General features: G+C 45.1%; 1 protein-coding gene across 7 annotated transcripts in view; it reads left to right on the top strand.

Moving 5' to 3' along the window:
• The window catches only part of LOC115177381 (clathrin coat assembly protein AP180), a 63,173-nt gene that overhangs the window by 30,761 nt on the left and 18,054 nt on the right, over positions 1–14,358 (top strand). For 5 of the 7 annotated variants that reach the window (XM_029738100.1, XM_029738099.1, XM_029738102.1 and 2 more), the window contains 10 exons: positions 5,256–5,367; positions 5,547–5,653; positions 5,766–5,807; positions 10,199–10,260; positions 11,105–11,128; positions 12,082–12,094; positions 12,290–12,438; positions 12,702–12,778; positions 13,356–13,370; positions 13,965–14,150. In XM_029738100.1, the coding sequence (XP_029593960.1) occupies positions 5,256–5,367; positions 5,547–5,653; positions 5,766–5,807; positions 10,199–10,260; positions 11,105–11,128; positions 12,082–12,094; positions 12,290–12,438; positions 12,702–12,778; positions 13,356–13,370; positions 13,965–14,150 (787 nt within the window). The remainder of the gene's footprint in view (positions 1–5,255; positions 5,368–5,546; positions 5,654–5,765; positions 5,808–10,198; positions 10,261–11,104; positions 11,129–12,081; positions 12,095–12,289; positions 12,439–12,701; positions 12,779–13,355; positions 13,371–13,964; positions 14,151–14,358) is intronic. The other 2 variants (XM_029738106.1, XM_029738104.1) reach the window with 2 other exon arrangements.

Here is a 14,358-nt window from a genome sequence, read left to right on the forward strand (position 1 = left end):
ACTGACTCTTTCAAGGGTTTTTCTTTATTTTTTACTATTTTCTACATTGTAGAATAATAGTGAAGTCATCAAAACTGTGAAATAACACATATGGAATCATGTAGTAACCAAAAAAGTATTAAACAACTCATAATATATTTTATATTTGAGCTTCCTCAAAGTAGCTACCCTTTGCCTTGATGACAGCTTTGCACACTCTTGGCATTCTCTCAAACAGCTTCATGAGGTAGTCACCTGGAATGCATTTCAATTAACAGGTGTGCCTTGTTAAAAGTACATTTGTGGAATTTGTTTACTTCTTAAACCTCTTACATCTAGATGTTCCGCTAGCGGAACGTCTGCTCCAATATCCAATGATGGGCGGGGCGCGAAATACAAACTCCTCTAAAATCCGAAAACTTCCACTTTTCAAACATATGACTATTTTACAGCTATTTAAAGACAAGACTCTCGTTAATCTAACCACACTGTCCGATTTCAAAAAGGCTTTACAGCGAAAGCAAAACATTAGATTATGTCAGCAGAGTACCCAGCCAGAAATAATCAGACACCCATTTTTCAAGCTAGCATATAATGTCACAAAAAACAAAACCACAGCTAAATGCAGCACTAACCTTTGATTATCTTCATCAGATGACACACCTAGGACATTATGTTATACAATACATGCATGTCTGTTCAATCAAGTTCATATTTATATCAAAAAACAGCTTTTTACATTAGCATGTGACGTTCAGAACTAGCATTCCCACCGAACATTTCCGGTGAATTTACTCAATTACTCACGATAAACGTTCACAAAAAGCATAACAATTATTTTAAGAATTATAGATACAGAACTCCTCTATGCACTCGATATGTCCGATTTTAAAATAGCTTTTCGGATGAAGCACATTTTGCAATATTCATGGCGCAGAACGTGACAAAAAAATTCTAAATATTCCATTACCGTACTTCAAAGCATGTCAACCGCTGTTTAAAACCAATTTTTATGCAATTTATCTCGTAGAAAAGCGATAATATTCCGACCGGGAATCTGCATGTCTGTAAACTGAGGGAAAAACCGAAAGACGGGGGCGGGGCAGGTCGCGAGCCTAAGCAATTCTCCACTGATTGCCCACTTAGCTTTTGCTCTCGTGTGCTTCAGCCAGGGCTTTGAATTACGTCATTCCTGTTTTTCCCAGGCTCTGAGAGCCCATTGGTGTCGTGGGAAGTGTCACGTAAGAGCAGAGATCCTTTGTAATAGATAGAGAGAATCAACAAGGGCAAGAAATGTTCAGACAGGGTACTTCCTGAACAGAACCTTCTCAGGTTTTTGCCTGCCATAGGAGTTCTGTTATACTCACAGACACCATTCAAACAGTTTTAGAAACTTTGGAGTGTTTTCTATCCAAAGCTAATAATTATATGCATATTCTAGTTTCTGGGCAGGACTAATAATCAGATTAAATCGGGTACGTTTTTTATCCAGCCGTGAAAATACTGCCCCCTAGTCATAAGAGGTTAATGCATTTGAGCCAATCAGTTGTGTTGTGACAAGGTGGGAGGGTATACAGAAGATAGCCCTATTTGGTTAAAGACCAAGTCCATGTTATGGCAAGAACAGCTCAAATAAGCAAAGAGAAATGACAGTCCATCATTACTTTTAGACATGAAGGTCAGTCAATCTGGAAAATTACAAGAACTTTGAAAGTTTCTTCAAGTGCGGTCGCAAAAACCATGAAGCGCTATGATGTAACTGGCTCTCATGAGGACCGCCACAGGAAAGAGTGACCCAGAGTTACCTCTGCTGCAGAGGATAAGTTCAGTAGTTACCACCCTCAGAAGAGTGTCTAGTTTGAGAAACAGACGCCTCACAAATCTTCAACGGGCAGCTTCATTCAATCGTATCAGCAAAACACCAGTCTCAACATCAACAGTGAAGAGGCCACTCCGGGATGCTGGCCTTCTTTGCAGAGTTCCTCTGTCCACTGTCTGTGTTCTTTTGCCCGTCTTAATCTTTTATTTTTATTGGCCAGTCTGAGATATGGCTTTTTCTTTGCAACTCTGCCTAGAAGGCCAGCATCCCAGAGTCACCTCTTCACTGTTGAGACTGGTGTTTTGCTGGTACTATTGAATGAAGCTGCCAGTTGAGGATTTGTGAGGCGTCTTTTTCTCAAACTAGACACTCTAATGTACTTGTCCTCTTGATCAGTTGTGCACCAGGGCCTCCTACTCCTCTTTCTATTCTGGTTAGAGCCAGTTTGCCGTGTTCTGTGAAAGGAGTAGTACACATCGTTGTACGACATCTTCAGTTTCTTGGAAATTTCACGCATGGAATAGCCTCCATTTCTCAGAACAAGAATAGACTGACGAGTTTCAAAAGAAAGGTCTTTGTTTCTGGACATTTTGAGCCTGTAATCAAACCCACAAATGCTGATTCTCCAGATACTCAACTAGTCTAAAGAAGGCCAGTTTTATTGCTTTTTGCATCAGGACAACAGCTTTCAGCTGTGCTAACATAATTGCAAAAGGGTTTTCTAATGACAAATTAGCCTTTTAAAATGATCAACTGGATTAGCTAACACAACGTGCCATTGGAACACAGGAGTGATGGTTGCTGATAATGGGCCTCTGTACGCCTATGTAGATATTCCATAAAAAATTGCCATTTCCAGCCACAATAGCCATTTACAACATTAGCAATGTCTACAGTGTATTTCTGATGAATTTGATGTTATTTTAATGGACAAAAAATTTGCTTTTCTTTCAAAAACAAGGACATTTCTAAGTGACCCCAAACTTTTGAACGGTAGTTTATATTATTGTCACGTCCTGACCAGCAGAGGGCATATTGCTTAGTCTAGGTCAGGATGTGGCAGGTGGTTTGTGTTTGTTTAATGTTGATGATTGGGACTTCCAATTGAAGGCAGGTGTGTATAGTTGCCTTTGATTGGAAGTCCTACATAGGTGTGTGTGTTTGTCTTTGGGGTTGTGGGGAATTGTTGTGAGCACTGCTGTGTTTGGTATAGCCTGCCACACCGTCACATTGTGAGTACCGTTCATTGTTTTGTTTATTGGTTTTCAGTGGATGCTCTACTCCTTTTGTTTTCAACATTAAAAACATGAGTATCCACACTTCCGCTGCGCCTTGGTCCTTCTCTCTCAAATACGACATATTCGCCGAAGAGTACGACATATTCTGTGACAGAATTCCCCACCATCACAGGACCAAGCAACGGAAGAAGGCTGGCAAGGACTGGGAGACCGAGAGGCACCCCCAATAATTTTTTTAGGGGGGGGCACAAGGGCTGTGTGACGGAGCTGCCCGCCAGTCAACAGTCACCAGAGCTGCCCGCCAGTCAACAGTCATCAGAGCTGCCCGCCAGTCAACAGTCGTCAGAGCTGCCCGCCAGTCAACAGTCGTCAGAGCTGCCCGCCAGTCAACAGTCGTCAGAGCTGCCCGCCAGTCAACAGTCGTCAGAGCTGCCCGCCAGTCAACAGTCGTCAGAGCTGCCCGCCAGTCAACAGTCGCCAGAGCTGCCCGCCAGTCAACAGTCGCCAGAGCTGCCCGCCAGTCAACAGTCGCCAGAGCTGCCCGCCAGTCAACAGTCGCCAGAGCTGCCCGCCAAGTCAGAGGCCAGACTGCGCTGAACTGCCGGAGTGGCCAGACTGCGCTGAACTGCCGGAGTGGCCAGACTGCGCTGAACTGCCGGAGTGGCCAGACTGCCCTGAACTGCCGGCGTGGCCAGACTGCCCTGAACTGCCGGCGTGGCCAGACTGCCCTGAACTGCCGGCGTGGCCAGACTGCCCTGAACTGCCGGCGTGGCCAGACTGCCCTGAACTGCCGGCGTGGCCAGATTGCCCTGAACTGCCGGCGTGGCCAGACTGCCCTGAACTGCCGGCGTGGCCAGACTGCCCTGAACTGCCGGAGTGGCCAGACTGCCCTGAACTGCCGGAGTGGCCAGACTGCCCTGAACTGCCGGAGTGGCCAGACTGCCCTGAACTGCCGGAGTGGCCAGACTGCCCTGAACTGCCGGAGTGGCCAGACTGCCCTGAACTGCCGGCGTGGCCAGACTGCCCTGAACTGCCCAGACTGCCCAGACTGCCCAGACTGCCCAGACTGCCCAGACTGCCCAGACTGCCCAGACTGCCCAGACTGCCCAGACTGTCCCGAGCTGCCAGACTGCCCCGACCGTCCCGAGCTGCCAGACTGCCCCGACCGTCCCGAGCTGCCAGACTGCCCCGAGCTGCCCGACCGTCCCGAGCTGCCAGACTGCCCCGACTGTCCCGAGCTGCCAGACTGCCCTGACTGTCCCGAGCTGCCAGACTGTCCCGAGCTGCCAGACTGTCCCGAGCTGCCAGACTGTCCCGAGCTGCCAGACTGCCCCGACTGTCCCGAGCTGCCAGACTGGCCGGACTGCCCCGACTGCCTGGAACGGCCAGCACCTGAGCCACCTCCAGGATAGGTGGTTTGGGGAGGGAGGGTGTAGCACAGTGCCGTCGGTGACGGCAGCCACCCTCCCTTCCCTCCCTTTTTGTTTAGGGGGTATTGTTTGTTGGTTTTGTTGGGGTATTGGGGATTTTCTTGTGTTTTTCTTTTTTAGGTGCATCCCGGAGTCTGCACCTTGAGAGGGGGGTACTGTCACGTCCTGACCAGCAGAGGGCATATTGCTTAGTCTAGGTCAGGATGTGGCAGGTGGTTTGTGTTTGTTTAATGTTGATGATTGGGACTTCCAATTGAAGGCAGGTGTGTATAGTTGCCTTTGATTGGAAGTCCTATATAGGTGTGTGTGTTTGTCTTTGGGGTTGTGGGGAATTGTTGTGAGCACTGCTGTGTTTGGTATAGCCTGCCACACCGTCACATTGTGAGTACCGTTCATTGTTTTGTTTATTGGTTTTCAGTGGATGCTCTACTCCTTTTGTTTTCAACATTAAAAACATGAGTATCCACACTTCCGCTGCGCCTTGGTCCTTCTCTCTCAAATACGACATATTCGCCGAAGAGTACGACATATTCTGTGACAATTATATTTACTTTCGATACTTAAGTATATTTAAACCCAAATACTTTGAAACTTTTACTCAAGTATTTTTTACTGGGTGACTTTCACTTTTACTTGAGTCATTTTCTATTAAGGTAACTTTACTTTTACTCAAGTATGACAATTGGGTACTTTTTCCACCATTGCCAAGCAGTTACCTACAAACATATTACCGTTCAACTCCAATCTCCCATCCTCAGTGTGATCTAATCTCACCTTGTTTATCTATAGGTCCATCCCAATGAACTGACTAATGGGGTGATCAACGCTTGTTTCCTCCTGATGTTCAAAGACCTGATCAAGTTATATGCCTGCTACAACGATGGGATCATTAATGTATTAGGCAAGGCTTGACCGTTTTCTTCTACGTCCTGGGACAATAATCATGTCTTTTTATATTTGATAAATATTGCAGGCTTAATTTTATTCAAGACATGGAAATAGATGTGGTCCTGTTCATTTTATGTAATAGCAATGTCTCAATGTAATAATAGACATGTTCATTCCCCTTTTTCCTCACAGAGAAATTTTTCCAGATGAAGAGAGGACAGTGCAAAGACGGGCTGGAGATCTACAAGAGATTCTTGACCCGGATGACCAGAGTCTCTGAGGTCTTCAAAATCGCTGAGGTAAAAGACAAATCCGACAATACACTTTACTGTTGAAAAGTTCAATCCACAGCCTGTATGACCAACATGGTAAATGAAGGCTCAGCTGAAATGTCAACATCTTCTTTTACAGACCATAGGAATTGACAAAAACGATATCCCCGAGCTCACCCAGGTAAGTCCTGTTTGACCTTTTAAGCCTAATTTCCTAACTTTTCAGTGGGATGATACACTAACTCCTAATCTACTAACATTGTATTCACATTGTACTTACATTGTACCAGCATTGCATCTCAGTGTTATGGTTTTCTTTAACCTATGGTAGCATGCGTTTTGGGCATAGCCTACAACTCAGAAATCTCTTCTCTAGCAGCATTGACCAATCACAGTATTGGTCATTTTTTTGGAACAAGCAGCCCTGCCAATCACAGTCATGAACAGAGCTGACAGGTCATTGTCTACCTGACCAATGGTGAGCTATTCAGAGTGGGGGCGTATCCCATTGATCCATTCTGTCCTCCATGCAGCCAATGAGCTGTGCTTCCCCTGTGATTGACAGCCACACTTGCTTTCATTGCGTATTATTAATATTATTTAAATTACATAGTTATGTTTCAGTGATATATTGGGGGGGACAAATCATATTTTTCCCAGGATGGGGGGGTCGTGTCCCCCCCGTCCCCCCCGGGATTTCCACCCCTGTCAGAATCACCTGAGATGGTATCTGAAATCCCATGGGCAGTATACGTCCCTCAATTAAGTATGTAGTAGCTCACTGTGTGTGTAACGAGTGTTCAGGGAGTTAGTGTTTTAATAAATAAATGCAACTAAATACAAAACAAGAAACACAAACATCGCACAGCCATGACACTGGAACAGAAACAACAACGAACCCAAGGGAGTGACATATATAAGGAAGGTAATCAGGAAAGTGATGGAGTCCAGGTGAGTCTGATGACACGCAGGTGCGTGTAACAATGGTGACAGGTGTGCGCCATAACGAGCAGCCTGGTGACCTAGAGGCCGGAGATGGAGCACACGTGACTGTGTGTCCCAACTACTCCCTAACCCTTCCCTTTGGCCCTATAAAGCTTCAATTTTTTGCAGATCTGAAGCTCAACCCCCACACTGCTTTTACCTTTTCCTACGCACTGGAGACCCTTCAGATCTCCAAACATCAAAGGGGTTTAGGCCAAGGGGAAGGGGTATACTCTCACTCATTCACGTTATGAAGGCTCTATAGACATGGCTAGGTTATTTCCGTTGCAAATGCGGTCAGTGTGGATGACTTTACACTGAGAGCATGATGCACTGATGACCGTGTGGACTGTGCACTGTAGAGTGAGAAGGATTGCTTTAATATCACAGCCTTGGGCAGATGCAGATCTGCAGGGGGTTTGACCACACTAACATGCATGATTGTTTGGACTACTAGCCAACCGGGAGGGTGGTGAGATGTGACATGGGGGGGTTGGGCTTACTGTTATGTCATGGTATTACTCTAAAGAGGAGCTGGTTAAAGCATGGTAATGATACATTGATTCATAACTGGGTTTGGGGGAGTTGTGGAGCATGGATTAGGGTTATTGTGTAGAGAGATTGCTGTCATATTACTAGCACTATTACTATTACTAGTTGTTTATAAACTGTCAAATGAAATAACTGGCTCGTTGAACAATCTATGTGTCTTCATGTATGTTTGTATGCATGTGGTGGAGAGGCAAAGAGAAAGCCTACATACACTATGTCTAGACTTGGCTCCTTCTTAGTCAGTATCCTTTAAGGCTTTCTTAGGCAGTATCCTTTAAGGCTTTCTTAGGCAGTATCCTTTAAGGCTTTCTTAGGCAGTATCCTTTAAGGCTTTCTTAGGCAGTATCCTTTAAGGCTTTCTTAGGCAGTATCCTTTTAGGGATGCTGTCCTGGCCTAGAGGTTATTAGACTCCAAGTGCCAGTGCATAGGCAATTGAGACAAGTGACGCTCCACAATAAATTCTACTGAATTCTCCGTCCCATGAGTCACCATTTGGGCAGTTAAACGACCTGGGGATTTAGCGGTAACTATTAGAAATCGAATAAGAAAGCCATAGAATTAGTTTAAGTGAAATGAAAACAAATCATGTCGTCTCACCGGATGTTATATATTTCTCTTATTACTGGATTTACCTGAAAGCCATAAGCATGTGTATTGCATTATTCTCTGATGTATGGAAACAGCAACCTCTTGTCTATGACTGATAGACCGATATGTCAATTCCAGGTGGATCTTGATGATCCCACAGTGCTGTAGGGAATACAAAAGCACTGGAACGGCGTGAAGCAGGGACGTAACATACTTGCACCCCTCTCCTATGTTTTTGGCTGTGTATTGTCTGTAATAGCATCTAAATTGCATCTAAATAGATCGCATTAGCGTCTAATCGTCAGATCTCTTATTAACCCCTCTTTGGAGTGTATCACTTGGCAGTGGCAAATGCTGAGTAACGATTTACATTACAGCCATCTTCATAATGCATTCATTACATATGTGCACATCATAAGTGTACTGTAGGCTGAACAGAATCCAGCAGATTCTAGGAAAAAACTCTTCCAATTCATATAGTCATTATTTTCCTTTGAATGCTCAGTGAAGACGCTTGGAAAGTCATTACAGCGATATCACTGCCAACAGTGTAGAGCAGACCCTCCATAAATGTACCTACATGTTCCCTGAACAGCTTGCAGTCCGAAAGAAGGTATGTCATTTTGGATTGTATCAGGTTCAGACACCCGTTTAATACAAGGACACCTGTGGGTCTGTACATGGCCCAGTTGGCCTCTGGAAGTGATGGAACTGTCGCTACTCCCTCTGGAAGCTTTGTGACAGTCAATCACACACCTGGGTTGTTTTCAATAGGCACGAAATGGAAGAAAACGGTCCAAAACGAGGTTAAATTGGGAGGTGTTATCTGAATGTGTCCAGTAAGAAACGCTGGTTTTATTGTCCGTTGTAAAATGTTTTTCTACAGTGTGACCTAATAAAAATGACCCAGCTGTAGAAGAAAGGTCAGAGTAGGCACACTACTACTGGTACTTAGTTCTGAAATGAGTTGTCCTCTTTCATATTGAAAAGGCCTAGACGTTTATTGGGTTATCAGAGGAAGTAGACCAAGGTAAATGGGTCAGGAAAATAATAGTGATTTAAGAGGGAAGTGTGTGAGACTTATTTAGCTGGCCCATTTAGCTTTGACAGCGCACATATGGCTTGCTAGATGCTAACTTCTTAGCCTATCAGGTGTACTGCCATCTGTGGCTGTGCAGCATGTTTTTCTATGATGTTTTTACTGTCTGTCTTTTAGCCTGAGCAGGCAGTATATCCGCATTGTTAAGCATTGTTCTTTAACATGAGCATGAGTAGTTTACTACATTTATGTAATGAATGGACTGAACTGCTGTGTGAAAGACATTTTGAAGTGGCACACAATTAGCATTGTTTTCCAATTGTCCCCCATTACTTCCATAACCCCAATGTGATCATTCTGTGTCCCCTGTTAGCCCCAATGTGATAATTCTGTGTGCCCCAGTGTACCCTGTTAGCTCCAAAGTGATCATTCTTTGTATGTCCCGTGTTAGCCCTAATGTGATAATTTTTGTGTGTACCCTGTTAGCCCCAATGTACCCATTCTCTGTGTACCCTGTTAGCCCCAATGTACCCATTCTCTGTGTACCCTGTTAGCCCCAATGTACCCATTCTCTGTGTACCCTGTTAGCCCCAATGTACCCATTCTCTGTGTACCCTGTTAGCCCCAATGTACCCATTCTCTGTGTACCCTGTTAGCCTCAATGTGACCATTCTCTATATTCCCTGTTAGCCTCAATGTGACCATTCTCTATATTCCCTGTTAGCCCCAATGTGACCATTCTCTATATTCCCTGTTAGCCCCAATGTGACCATTCTCTATATTCCCTGTTAGCCTCAATGTGACCATTCTCTATATTCCCTGTTAGCCTCAATGTGACCATTCTCTATATTCCCTGTTAGCCTCAATGAGACCATTCTCTATATTCCCTGTTAGCCTCAATGTGACCATTCTCTATATTCCCTGTTAGCCTCAATGTGACCATTCTCTATATTCCCTGTTAGCCCCAATGTGAGCATTCTTTGTGTCAGACCTCCTCTGGCTCTTCTTCTCATCCCTCTATGTGTTTCCCTCCAGACCCTTTCATCTAGTCAAGTGTAATCACCTGTCAAGAGCTCCCCTGTTACTCTGTGTGCCCTGACATCAATTTTCCCTTGAGTCTTCATGTTTTAGAGTTGAACATTTCCCTAACCCAGGGTCCTCCAGGGTGTGCAGGCTTTTGTTCCAGCCCAGCACCATCGCACTAAAATTACAAATAATCAACTAATTATGGTATTTTCCCATCTAAGCCTGCTGGGCTGGAATAAAAGCCTGCACCGCCAGTAGCTCTCCAGGTTCAAAGTTGGAGACCCCTGCTCATAACCTGTGTGTCTGATCCATGTACTGTACGATATACTATAGCCCTGTGGCCCCTGTAGTAATATGTTGCCCATCTCTTCTCGTTCTCCAGGCCCCTGAGAGTCTCCTGCAGTCCCTGGAGACTCACCTGAACACTCTGGAGGGGAAGAAGCCGTAAGTACCAACCACAATCTCCACCAACCACACTTGTATCCTTACCCCATGGGCGTCTTTGTAACCAGGGCGCTACTTGGGAGTGGGACTACTTTACTTCCTATTTACTTCATATTTGAGAATTCGGCAATCTCAGTACAGTTCATATGCATGCATGCACATACTTCAAGTCGGTGGAGTAAATAAATAAAGAACACACACCCTAAATGTGAAACAGAAAGTCGTACTGGGGATGGCAGGTAGCCTAACTGTTAAGAGCGGTTAAGAGCATTGGGCCAGTAACCAAAAGGTCTCTGGTTCGAATCCCTGAGCCGACTAGGTGAGAAATCTGTCAATGTGCCCTTGAGCAAGGCGCTTAACCACAATTGCTCCTGTAAGTCGCTCTGGATGAGTCCATCTGTTAAATGACTGAAATGGAAACATTCTGACTCTTTTTGCTGTGGATTTATTTGACCAACACTTCGGCTAAAGAGCCTCTATCAGGGTGTGAAAATAGTATGTGACCATCCAGTGAACCTAAATTAGACCTGTGCTTGACCCTGATGTCCCATAGGCTTTAATTAGGCTCAGCCTCTCTCAATTAACATCATGAAGACTTCCGGTGTATGCCCTCTAGATTGCCCATAAAAATCACACCGTGTTTGGACTGAATCTGTCATCACCAGACTGTCAGTCGTGTGTTCTCGACAGGACCTTAGTAGGGCAATGATCCAGGATAGTATTTGTGGAGGGCATCATCAAATCGGATGATATTTCATACGATGACCTTGCGTCCAGAAGTATGGAAAGAAACTTAGCAGATGAAGTCTTAGCAAATACCAGTGATTGTCAATGTGTGTTACAGAGAGGATGTTCACAGAGAGGATGCGTAAGTATTCTGCTGGATCTACTACAGAATGACTTGACGGGGAGGGCCGGGTCATTATTTGCTGTTGTCTTGTATTGAAATGAATGAAACTGTAAAAAAATAATAATAATTCCCCAATTGTTTCGTGATGTTCACATGAGGATTCTATGGAATTGACATTTCAACCTCCAGTTTAAAGTCATGTTTTGCAGTGTTGTGAAGTTCAAATGGGATTCTATAGAGTTTATGTGAACTTGGCATATTTGTGATTGTTTGGTATCTCTCCTGAGTTTTGACTCTCTCTCAATATTAATATGAACTTTGACAGCTGACTCGCTTTGCGTAGTTTTTTATGTGACGTGAATCTGGTGGCTTAGCTCTTCAATGTTCATATTAACTTAATTGTCATGTTATTGGGACCAACCCACCTCCTCAAAGCTTTTGATGCATGTCATTGCTAAACATGGGTTTGTTGTGTGTGGAAAGTAAGAATGAAAAGCTTTGTGCAAGGAAGTGATTTAATATTGTTTTGCTCAGTGTTGCAAATCGAAACTCTACAGATGCAGTACACTCTTGGAAAAAAGGCTTCCATAAGGGTTATTCGGCTGTCCCTATAGGATAACCCTTTTTGGTTCCAGGTAGAACTCTTTTGGGTTCCGTATAGAACCGTCTGTGATAAGGGTTCTACATGGAACCCAAAAGGGTTCTACCTGGAAGCAAAAAGGGTTCTTCAAAGGGTTCTCCTATGGGGACAGCCGTATAACCCTTATTGGTTCTACATAGCACTTTTTTTCTAAGCGTGTATGTTTTCACAATGGAGTTGCCTCGAAATGCCTGCACTTTGCAACCAAAACAACAGTGCTTCTTTAGCTGTCAATTTGACACAGCTCCGTAACAGCCATTGTGCTTCACCGTGCATATCATCTGGTGATGCTATGATGGCTTTAACTCATTCTTATTGTTTCATTTTGCAGGTCACCAACCAAGGTGAGTCAGCTACCCCTTATTTTACTCTGTCTCTGCACCCCGACAAATCTTTTCGACAACTGCCGACAATTTGATGATCATTTGTTTATGAGTGTATTCAATTATGAGTAAAACAGCATAGCCATGTCTGCTTCTGTAACTGTGGCGCGTCGCCATTGTAACTAACTACAACGACGCTAACCCTCTGTCTGACAGGAGTGTGAAGAAAATGGCTCCCCGGCCGCAGCAGCCACGCCTACAAAAGCTCCAGCGGCCCCTGCAGCTGCTACTGCTCCAGTTGCTCCTGCCCGCCCTGGACCACCTGCCAGACCCACGGCGGCACCCACCTTCAAGAGCTCCAACAAGTAGGTGCCCATCTGCTGTGGGCTCTTAGGTTGGCCACTTCAAGTGCCACTTCGGGGGCCACACTAGCTTTAACCATTAGCTATGTTGTACAATCTACAGTCTCCAATTTACATTTAACTCTTTTGTCGTTCTATTTTTCCCTCTATTCCTGTCTCTCCTTCTCCTCTCCCCCTTCTTCATTTTGTCTCTTGTCTCTTTCTCTCTCTCTCTCTCTGTTACTCTCTTTCTATCTCCTCCTCTCTTTCTCTCACTCTATCTGCAGTGCTCTGCTAGACTTGGATCCATTGTCAGCCTCCCCATCAGCAGGTGGAGCAGCAGCGTCTATCTCATCATGGGGAGGTAAGGCCTTTAATACATTTCATATCTGGGTTGCATTCTTTATGCCACACAATATATATATTTTCTTTACATGAGCGTTTCTCATTGCAGGCCGAGGACTTCCCTCCCTGTTTCAGTTAGTTTTCTTCCGTTTGGCGCCTAATGAATTCCACCCTGCTTTCTTTCATGCTTTCTACCTACATCCTCCTCTCCACCCTTACTCAAGGGAAGGGCTGATATTGGCATATATTCAAACCTGGCCCCTCTGCAGATTGAAATTGCTTTCAGGGCCTCTTACTCATATAAAACTGTATTTTTCCTTGGAGTGTTTTGTTGTTTTCAGATGGCAGTTGGAAAATCAGAAGTACAGTAGTTACGTGGTATGGTAGTGAGTTATTGACCCTGATAGGCATTTCTATGTTTATATTCTCTGTATGTAATCCCTCACTCACGTCTTCTCTTGCTCTCTCTCTCCCTCTCTCCCTCTCTATCGCTCTTCCTCTTTCTCTCTCTCTCTCTGTCTCGCTCTCTGTCTCGCTCTCTCTCTCTCTCTCTGTCTTGCTCGCTCTCTCTCTCTCTCTTTCATTGTCTTGTACAGATCTGCTTGGAGGCGGTGAGTACCGAGGAGCATTCTGTTCTTTACAGCTCCCATCCACAGCAGAGCATGACAACTGCTAGGATTTACACCTGAAGTTATGATTAACGCCTATCTGGAGGCTTAAGGCCACATTCCAGGCTGACTGCATTAAACACCTGGATAGGGGTTTAACATATCAGCTAACCACATCATCAGCTAGCCACATCATATGATATAGCAATCTGATACCGACTGCGCAGCCAATGGCGTTTCACACAACTGTAAGTTGATGCAACGATGTACTGCAATGTAGTCGGTCTGGAGCGTGATCATTGTATCTGTGGTTGACTGTGCTTTCAGTGCATGACTCCAGCTGTAGACCTAAGATCTGAGAGGATCAGCCTTCTTCTTATTCTTGCTCTGTGATCTCTAACAATGTCTCTCAAGGTGTAACATATTCCTCTCCAACACTTCTCTATTACCACTGTTTTCTTTGGCATATCTTACGCTTATCTTCTTTTTCTCAACGCAATCGCTCTACTTCTCTCTCCCTGTTATATACCCCCTGTTCCTCTATCCTGTTGTGATTGGGGGTGGGTTGGGTGGGGATGGATGGGGGGGGGGGTGTAGGCTTAGATACCCCCGCTGATCCAACTAGCACCTCTGAGCCAGCCGCTGTTGCTGCTGATGCCGCAGCCGCTCCGGCTGCCACGCCTACAGTGGCCCATACGGATGGCCCCGCCGCGCCCTCTGTGGCCCCCACGGTGGTGCTGCCCGTGCCCGCCACCACCACCTCAGACATGGATCTGTTCGGAGGTCAGTGGGGGTCAGCCTCATGGGAGGGATCATCATGGCAGACTTGACTACACAGTAGCCGCCTGCTTGTTCGTAACAACCGCTGACATGCTCACATGTAGTTACACCGCCTGGTTCTCCCACTCTTACGAGTTTCAGTATACACTCTACATACACATTAACAAAAAACATTATGTTCATGATATTCTGTATTTGTGCAAAATTCTAC

Source organism: Salmo trutta, chromosome 37 (genome assembly GCF_901001165.1).
Source record: "Salmo trutta chromosome 37, fSalTru1.1, whole genome shotgun sequence".
NCBI classification, from domain to species: Eukaryota; Metazoa; Chordata; class Actinopteri; order Salmoniformes; family Salmonidae; genus Salmo; species Salmo trutta.